This window comes from Geospiza fortis, unplaced genomic scaffold, assembly GCF_000277835.1.
Source record: "Geospiza fortis unplaced genomic scaffold, GeoFor_1.0 scaffold763, whole genome shotgun sequence".
Lineage (NCBI taxonomy): Eukaryota > Metazoa > Chordata > Aves > Passeriformes > Thraupidae > Geospiza > Geospiza fortis.
Genome location: NW_005054550.1, coordinates 721,553 through 731,358, shown reverse-complemented (window position 1 = coordinate 731,358; position 9,806 = coordinate 721,553). Strand labels below are relative to the sequence as shown.

At 44.6% G+C, this 9,806-nt stretch overlaps 1 protein-coding gene across 7 annotated transcripts in view; it reads right to left on the bottom strand.

Annotated features, from left to right (window-relative positions):
• Nucleotides 1–3,215: 3,215 nt before the first annotated feature.
• The window catches only part of LCLAT1 (lysocardiolipin acyltransferase 1), a 111,816-nt gene continuing 105,225 nt past the window's right edge, over nucleotides 3,216–9,806 (bottom strand). For all 7 annotated transcript variants that reach the window (XM_005429487.3, XM_031064030.1, XM_031064027.1 and 4 more), the window contains one exon: nucleotides 3,216–7,330. In XM_005429487.3, the coding sequence (XP_005429544.2) occupies nucleotides 6,822–7,330 (509 nt within the window). In that variant the 3' untranslated portion in view covers nucleotides 3,216–6,821. The remainder of the gene's footprint in view (nucleotides 7,331–9,806) is intronic.

Here is a 9,806-nt window from a genome sequence, read left to right as displayed (position 1 = left end):
CCAGACACATCAGGCATGCACTAAGGGTGCCTGTGCTCTGTCCCTACCCTTGGCCCACGTCGCTCACAGCATCTCTGACAAGAGCACCAAGGCCACCTGAGGGCTGGTGGTCAGCAGCTCCTTTCCCAGGTGCCCCTCTCTGGCTTCCCAGCTGCTGGCTGAAGCTCTGGGATCCTGTGGGATGGTGCTCCGTGTCCCTTTGGCCTTGTGTTGGCCATGAGGATCTCACATTCTTCGTGCAGAAGAACGAGATGGCAGTGCCCACACCAAGCCCAGTGTGGGGGGGAACTGGGCCCAGTTTCTCTCTCTTGTGTGGCTCTCCAGGGACAGACAAGTGCAAGGAGCCTGCGGTGTCAAGCAGTCCTCAACTCCTGCTTTGTGAACTTGGCCAGCACAGCCTGATGCACATAGGACAGTGGCTCCAGGATCATTTTTCTCCTGCTTCAAGCAACAGAGGGTGTCCCAAAACCTTCTTGTCTCACTCCTAGGAGGGAGAGAGGAGAAGTAAGGCATAGAGCAAGAGAGGAACAACAAAAGTTTTGTTGGCTGCCAAGAGAGGTTTAGCTCATTTCCTTTAAATGCTGGTTTTGCTCCAGCAGGGATTGGTGTTAAGGTGTGTGGGAAGCAGCACAATTTCAGATCCTGACCTGCCCATGTCCAGGACTGTGCATGATTGTCTGATCATCAAGGGCTGGAAGGTTTCCCCGCTGTGACCTTGAGACCACCCCACTGGCTGATCATTTGTGCCCATCACAAAGCACCAAGACAAGCCCTGGGAAAGTGGGCACCTTTGCTTAGGTAGCTATAAAAAGGGCACTTGAATGAAGTGGGTTCAGAGCTGAGTTTCAGAGAGCTCTTGGAGCAGCACTGGCAGGGGGCGCAAAGCTGTAGGAAGCAAACCTCAGGACCTACCAGCAGGCAGAACAACTCCACTTGAATAATTTCAGTGGATAATAGGGAAGGGAAACTAACTGTGCCAGTGGGGAGGGGGATGATGAGGCAGCTCCTTGCCAGGAAGGTGAGGAAGCACCTGGCTGCCAGGCAAAACATGGATTGCATAAGGCAGCACTGTTACAAGTGATTTTGCAAGATTCCCTGGAAAGGTGGGTAGCTTCCCAGCCTGCCAGTGGGATTCTTATGACAGTGAGGGATTATTCTATCCTTAAAGAACTCAGGGTCTTGCACAATTGCCAGGAAAAGAATCAGGAGGAGCCATTTGCATATCTTTAAACACAGGACATCAAGTGAGAAATGTGAGCACAGAGTAGTGTGTCCCTGAGTAGCGACAGGGACACACAGGCAATGCTGTTCCTGCTGGGAACCACCCTCTGGTGGATGCTCTTTCTCTTCTCACTTTTTCAAAAGACATCTAAGTAAAGAAGTATTTTAACACAGACCTTTTCCTTCAGCCTCTAGAACAGGATGACACGCTCCCAACAGCTGCACCCGGCACTGGCAGGAGCCAACACCTTCCCTAGCACCTCTATCCTGTTATCCCTAACATTTCCCTCCTCTTTGTGTTCAGTGTTAATCTACATCCATTCCCCTGGCTGACTGGACACCCAGCTGTTCAAAGAGCAGAGCAAGCCTTGAAGGAAGGTGAAGAAATAGTGCAGGGGGGCAGAGAGCAAGATCCAGCAGCAATGTGGGTGCCAGGTTACAGCTCCACAGAAAGCTGTGCCTCCTGCTCCTCCCACAGCATCTCCCCGTGCTCTCACTCCATGCAGCAGCTCATCCTCCTCTGCTACCTGTCCTGGGGATGCAGAAGCATTGCTGAGGCCTGAGCCCCTTTAGCTCTTCTCTCTGGTAATGCTGGAGGTGCTTCTCTGCTCCCCGAAGCTGTGGGAATAGAACCCTGAGGCTGTGGGTTGTCACCTCCTCCCCCAGACAAGCAAGATGGAGAGAGGAACACAGGGAAGAGGCTGCTGACCACCAAAACCATTACACTTCCCTGCACATCTGCCTCTGTCATGCATGAAGCATCTCAGATGCAGCAAACACTCTCCCATCTTCTACTGAGAGCAGCAATGCCCACCTGAGAAACAGTCCTCCTAGACAAGGACCTCCAGAAAAGGGGATGACAAACCACCTGGAGGCCCTGCTGTAACAGAACAAAGACATCTACGTAAAAACTCGGGGCCCGATATCAGCTCCTGATAAAACTGCTTGCCCAGCAAGGACAGAGGCAAACTCACTCTCCCTCACATGCCTCAGCCCAAACCCTCCAGGCTGGCAGTAACCCAGCCATGTTATAAGCACAGCCCATGCTCCCTGCTCCCAGGAGCACTGTCTGGTTGAGATCGCTTGCAGTGTGATTCAAAGCTCCTATTTCCTCAGGAAATAAGACCATTTTTCCCCATTATGTGGGGCTGCAAAGGAGGGGTTTGGGGCAGCTGGAAGGTGAAATAATCTTTGACCTCCATTACTAATGTTTTCTGTAAGGGCAGGTAAGACAGAGAAATACATTTTTTCATTGCATATTTGTGAGGAAACCAAGAGGAAGAGACAACCACCTTTCCAGAGTGACAAGCCACTCATTTTGACTTTGGGGAAAAGATTTGAATGCTCTGAGCATATACAGACATGGCCAATTATCATTTCCAGCTGCAGAAACTGCTGCCAGGGTCTCTGTTTCTTCTTTCTGCCACAGGATACCTGCTGGAGATGCGGGTCTTTCCTAGGGCCAGCAGAGCCAGGCTGTTCTCACTGGGTAATGAGGAGCTGAGAAACACAGCCCTTGTGCCTCCACACCAGATCAGCACTCAAGCAATGGAGAGAGAAATCAAGGGACCTGTGACCTGAAGTTACATTAAAGAAAGGCCCTCTACGAATGTGAACCTTGCCATAGATGGTTTCTTGTGTCAGCAATTACATGGGAGATAACAGAATACAGCTGAAATGGAGCACTTACCCACCTATCACTGCCTAAGACAGGTTACCCTTCAGCAATCCTGGTTAAGCAGCACAGCAAGGCTAAAGCTGAGCTGTAGTTTTTGCACACTCAAAGGTTTCTGTGCCTTCTTTACATGAAGAAGCTGGAAGGGAGGGTAGAGCCAGACACCTCTTTCCAGCCTCCCATGGAGAGATGGGGGGCTCTCCTTCCACAATCCATGAGTCAAGCATGGAAACAGACACCAGTCTGCCTGAGCCAGCCAATATCACAACTGGAGACAAGCTTTGTTCCTTACAGGGGCAGTAAAAAGAAAACAGCAAAATTAAACACATGCAATGCTTCAGGTCTTTATTGTTGCAGTAGAGTAACTGGTACATGGTTAAAACATTCTAATAATATCATAAGTGAAATCTGAAAACTAAGGCTTTCTGTAGGTTTGTAGTGTCCTGGTGTTTCCTTTCACACAGTGCACATATAAAATCAAGTTATCAAAACACAGATCTTTTTTAAACAACACCGATTGAAGCAACGCACAAAACTAGGAACTACATCTCCTATGATCAAGACAACACCTTACAGACCAGCTTTGGGCCTTGCAGCTTTGAAGTCAAGAGAAAAATGTCTTGGTCTGACATCCTGCTACCCAGATGAGCCTGATGACACACAGAGACAGCAGGATTTCAACCTGCTGTTCTGAGCAGAGAGAAAGAAACCTCCTGATGCTGATGAGGAAACGTTTGATTGAGCAAAGGGGAGCAGCATCCTTAAAGCACAGCACTGATCCCAAACAATGTGTGCAAGACCCAGCAAGACCTGCAGGCCCTGCAGACAGAGCTCAGAGCTGCTGGGACTGCAAGAGAAGGTGAACTGGGACAAACCTGCTACTGAGTGAGATGAGACCCAGCACCAATCCACATCCCATGGAAGAGGGCTGTGGGATTCCTGGAGTACTAGCACCTTTATCCCAACAGCACTGAAAAAATTTCCAAGTGATTCACCCAGCACAGAATCACAGAATGATTTAGGTGAGAAAAGATCACTGAGCCAGCACTGCCAAGTCCACCACTAAAGCATGTCCTTAAATGCCAACTTTGTGATCTTTGAAAAGGGAGACAGGGTAGGAACAAAGTAGTCTCCAAGAAACCTGTATAGCAGAACTTTTTCATTAAACAGCTACATTTTCACCAGAGGGGAAAAAACATTCACAGAAAAATCTTCCCCCAGTTCCTTAATTACTTTTTAAACAAAGAAGCTTCTCGATCCACAAAACTTTTTGTTTTGAATCAACATTTTTCCCATCTTGCATTTCTAATTGACCTGAAAAATGATGCACATAATCTAAACATCTATATCAAACACATGGAGGAGGATTCTTCACTTACCACTCTCTCTGCACCATGGAGTTGGGCACTGCAAAGGTGACATTACCAGCTGAAAAGCAGATTATTCTTTCTCTTTGATCCAAACACATAAGGAAGAAAGATGAATTACAAATTCTGCAGGATGTTTTAACCACATTACAGTAGGTTACATGTTTGGCTCCAACTGGGAGGAAATCCCTTGTAAGGGTCAACGATGGATTGCATTGACTTCATTTCCAGAGCCCAACTTTAATTACACAGAGACATAAATCCTGAACCATGCCATGACCAAGACTCACACTCACACTCAGGTGTTCCTGGTACATCTGATGACACCACAAAGTTCTCTGAACAACTGAGAAAAGCGTAGCTGGTATTTTATGTCACCAACACATGGAACCTGTCCTCTGAAGTCATTCCTGAAGATGATGTTAAGGCTATTGGAGTAGGCTGGCTATGGTTACTCCTGGTATGAAAGCACAGCCGTGGCTCAGGACAGACTGGAAGAAGCCTTTTGGGTCTCCTCTGCATTAACCACAAATGAGGTTTTTAGGTTTTCCCTTGCAGTGGGTTACCTGAATGTGCAGGTGTTGGCTGAAGAGAAGACAGGCTATGGAAGTTTAAGCTGCAACCATGCCTGTGATATCACAGAACTGCTTTAAAAAAAGACCTCCTTCCACTCATGACAATGCAACACCAGTTGTCAGATACACAGATACAAACATGAAAAAATCAATAAGCAATATAACCCTAAATATAAACCTACTTTTATTTCTTTTTAAGAAAAAAGGGATTAAAAAATTTGGAGTAAACCAGATGGCTTCAAGTACTTTCCGCATAATAAACAATTAGTTATTATAAGCACAGATTAAAAAAGATTTGTCACCTTGCAAGGGACAATTGAATAGAGGCTGGTGATTCGTCCAAGAATGGTCTTTAAAACAAACACATTAGACAACATGCTTAGTGTTGTAACTTAGAAGCAAACAGGTGTGTCCACCATGCCAGCCCAACACTTGAGACACGCAGCACAGTACGAGGTACGTTTTGCACTCTGGACTTTCACATTTCACGGCAACGCCACTCAACAAATGGAGCCAGGCCATCTGGGTCCAGCTCAAACAAGCCCTCATGCAATAAAAAACCAAATATTTAGTAAGTCAGGAAGGTTTTGCAGCAATACAATTGTTCAGGTTGTCTAAAATTTTGGAGGTTGCAAAACAATTTAACCTGAAGACCTGAAGTATCTCCGAAGTGCTGGCAATGTTTTTGTCTTTTTCTAGGTGAGCATGAACATTACTTTCATTATATAGGACAAGGGATGCACTTCAAAGTGCCTTGTCTGAGTTTAAGCCTTCAGGTTTTGTGAATGTCATGAAAATAAGGGAAAGTACCAAAAGTTGTGAAGGAGGTTGAAAAAGTAATGATGTCATCAGGAAACAAAGCCAGTATGCAAAGGGAAGATGCAGCTCTTCCCTGTGCTAAATCCAAAACTCAGACCCGTCTCTTGTACCACCAAGGAGAGAACCATTGCATTTCAACAGGTCTGTCTGACATGCAAGGAACAAGCACTCTTCCTGCTTAAGTACATGGACACGTGAAATGCCAAAGGAAGCAATGTGAAAACCAAAATTAATACTACAAAAATTTAAAAAAAGAAAAAAGGGTATCTTGCCTACTCTGAAAACTAAATAAAATGTTTTCAACCAAAGAAGGTCTACAAGGATACAAGGAAGCCTTTTTTAAAAACATTTTCCAGTTACTCAGAGACAAACAGCTATTTTTGCCTCTGTGAGAAAAAAAATACCAATAAACCAGCTCCCCTATCCTGCAGCTCTGCATACTACAGTAGGAACAAGTCTCCCACAGGTAACAGGGAGACTAGAACAGTATGAAACAGCGAGAGATAAAAACTGAGCTGCACAGGTCTATTAAATAATCAGCAAACACTTAAATGGAGGCAGAGTGAGCACTGTACTGCTTTCTGTAGTATGACACAAGAGTGCAAGGCTTGAAATCCTCCTGAGTGACCAAGCCAGAAGAGTTGGTAGGTTCAGTAGTGTTTGGAAAAGCTTATGCAAAAATATTACTACAAAATAAGTTTATTTGAAATAGAAAAAAGAAACAGAACAACTTCTCCTTCAACTTTCATCTACCATCAAAACTTACCGGTTTTCCAAATCCGGTGCTTACATCACACCAACGTGACTCTAAAGAAATCATACATCTGCCTCTCTTTGCTGAACTGTTTGGGTTTCTACATGAAACTTCAGTGCACATCACATTTATTAATGTCCCTATGATTGTTCAGTAATCCAGCAATTTGTTTCTTAATGACAGCAGAATGCAGTTGCTAACTGCTTGTGAGAGCAATGTGGAAATTACATTCAGAGATTAAAAACTACCATTTTCACATGGAGCAATATCTAACATTTTTCTTTCTCTTCACAGAATCATGTGCAAATGTCTAACAATGGCAATAGTAAAAGACACTTCTCATGCAAAAATTGTTCCCTGTGCATAAAATTTGCAGGGCACCTCAAAACCACCCTTCCTCTACCCTGGAACTAATTGATTTTTACTTTCGTGTCATGAAATTTCTGTTGTTTTTTAAAATACTGATGGCAAGCGAGTTCAATGAGTTCCAGCCCACCAAACATCTTCTGCTGCACAACGAAAAAGACGATCATGGCCACAAAGTACCACTGTGCAAAGCTGTACAGGTAGAGCAGCACCAGCATTCCCACTGGGAACGCCGTCCAGTAGAGGAGCGAGGCGCACTTCACGGCCAGGACCCTGAGCTCGGATTTGCAGGGTGGGACAATGCCCTGCCCAGCTGCACTGAAGCATCTTCCACCCTCGTAGAAACGTCTCAGTCTCTCCTCCTTCTCCTCCCAGCGCTGCCGGCACCAAAGCTGCAGCTCCTCCTTGGAAGTGGGCACTGTCTCAATGGGGTATCTCTGGACGTGGAAGTGAATCTCCTTTGGGAAGTTTCCTTTCAAAAGGTGCTTCTCTGTCTGAGGAATGTTCTGGGGGTACGCCACAGTTATGTCATGGATGGCATCAAGGTTGTCACCTAGAAGAAAGGTTTAGGGGGAAAAGGATCAATATGGATCATTCAACAGTCAGAATACTAATCTGCTTCAAGACATGATTGAAAACTGCCAAAATTATGGCAGAAATCCCAGAAATCCCAGAGAGACATTAACTATGCAGACTGTGTTTCATCTGCTAGAGTATCTAAAGGCTGAAAGGTCAAACTTTTCCCAATCACTGCCTGTTCTGAATCTGAACAAAAAGCTTTGGGAACAAGATTACACACAGTACAAACTAATGCAGAATTACAATAGTAAGAGAATTAAGTCAAATGTAAAGGAGAGAAGAGGCACATCTGGTCTTGGATAACGAGTGCTGTATGTGAGTCTGATATTCAGCTGTTTGGGTAAAGGGAGCACAGCTAACCATTCAAACAGCAACTGCACATTAGAAATTCAAGGGGCTATTGATGAAAAACCCCCCTAGTCTTCATTAGCATGCCTGATTGAGCCAACATTTTTGAAAGAATATCAGTATTGCCAAAGCAGGGCTTGCTAGAGCATCCTTGTTCTAAGTGTTTTTACATTTTGCACTTTCTAAATATCATCTTTATCCCCCAGCCTCTGAACAGACATTCTTTTTAGATTTCATAAAGTAAATTCTGCTAGTGTAAAACTGATCTAAAAATAGGCATGTGGTGCACTGGACGTTGCATAACTGCTAAGTTCTGCCAGCAGTGATTTATGTTTCTGTTTTTATTTGGCTGGCTGGCTCAGGGCAAAATAGAATTGGAGACTAAAAGCTGTCTTCAGTTGCAGCAATTGAAGACTTTTGTTCTCACAGATGATGCCACTTCTTGCAAAGATGATCAAAACCTACTCTTTAGCCCCACTCTTCATTTTCATTTCCTCTCCTTCCCTGGCATTTTGGTTTTTCTTTACAGCCCTAAAAATGACAGGGCCAGAATAGAAAGTTACTTTAAAAGGCCATGTTCAAAATGATGTATCTAAAGTTCAACTCCAAATATCACAAGAGGGGGAAAAACCCTATTCAGCCTTTCAGAGTATTTTATAACTGTGCTGTCTTGAAGCAATCTCTCTTGGACAGTTTTGTGGTAGGTTACTTCGGGTTTTTAAGAGATTTATATGGCTCCTTGGAGGTCTATCAGAGCAAAACTCAATATTCCATCTTTTGTCTAGCTCTGGGATCACCTCCGAACTAAGCAGACAATCCCTGTGTTCTGCACAGGTAAAACCTACCAGTTCTCTTTCCAAGAGATGCCAAAATTGATCACGTCTTGGAAACTCAGCCCTTACAAAGGGAAATAATTGCCAGCCTGTTGCACCTTGGCACAAAACGTTTTAGTTTGGAGAACAGCTTGCATTTTAACCCCCCTATTCCAAATATTTCTACCATCAGTTTTACAGTCATCCTGTGGGACAGACATCCATCCCTTACTTCCTGGCCCAAACAGGGGAAGGGCTGCTACATAAACCTCCAAGAGATTTCCATCTCTTACAATCTCCTTCCTCCTGATCCTCCATAGCTCCCCATGTCTAGTGGAACATAAAACCTACACACTTTACCCCAAAAGGGAGGCCAAAAAAGGCCTATCCTGATATTCTTCCTGATATCAGGCCTTCCTGATATCTTTGCATCAAAAAAGACTTTTATGAATTCATTTTTAGCCAGATGAGTTTCTTGCACATCTTGCAGTCATTCATGCCTGGGCAGCTAAACTATCAGTCTGCCAACTACATGAACTACTTGAAAAATCAAGGCTTTACACTTAAGGGCCACTGGCATACAGACCACAGGTCATAAATCATCAGATCTGCTTAAACACAGATTTTCTGACTCTGTGCAAGCAGAAGGCAGGACTCCCTGCACTCACATAGCTGGTCTGATGTCTTTAGCATGCAGGTATATTTCTCCCCATGAATTCCTGATCAGAAACAGGAAAGCCTCTACTCCTTGCCTATGGATCCATAGCCTCCCCAGACAAGATGCCTTCCAGCAGGGCTTCCCACCAGACTGCAGAAGGTCTAGACTACACTATGGCTCCTTAGTTACCCAGAAGAAAGCTCAAAGAGCTGCGCAGAGGAGGGAGGATGTTACTGTTTCGACATTACACATGGGGAAATTGAGGCAAACAACAATTACATGGCCTGCTCTGTGTGTCCAGCTGGAACCAGTATCTCCTAATTCCGGCTGCAAGATTCACCTATGAAAGTGTATTTTATACAAGAAGAAAAGAAACTTCAAAAGTATATTTAGCATATCTGAAAGAACAGAAATATCAGAAAGGGAGAAGACCAGAATACCAGGTTTCATATGCAAGAGGCCCCTTGCTTGGGTCATCCATATTTAATAGCTCCACACAAATGGCAGCCTGAAGCTTTAATTCCCTGGCAAGGCAAGCTACAAGACAATCTGCTAAAAGGAAGAAAAGTCACCACAGCAGACAAAGGCAGACCATTCATGAGAAAGGGAATTCCCTTAGGCTAGGTTTAATC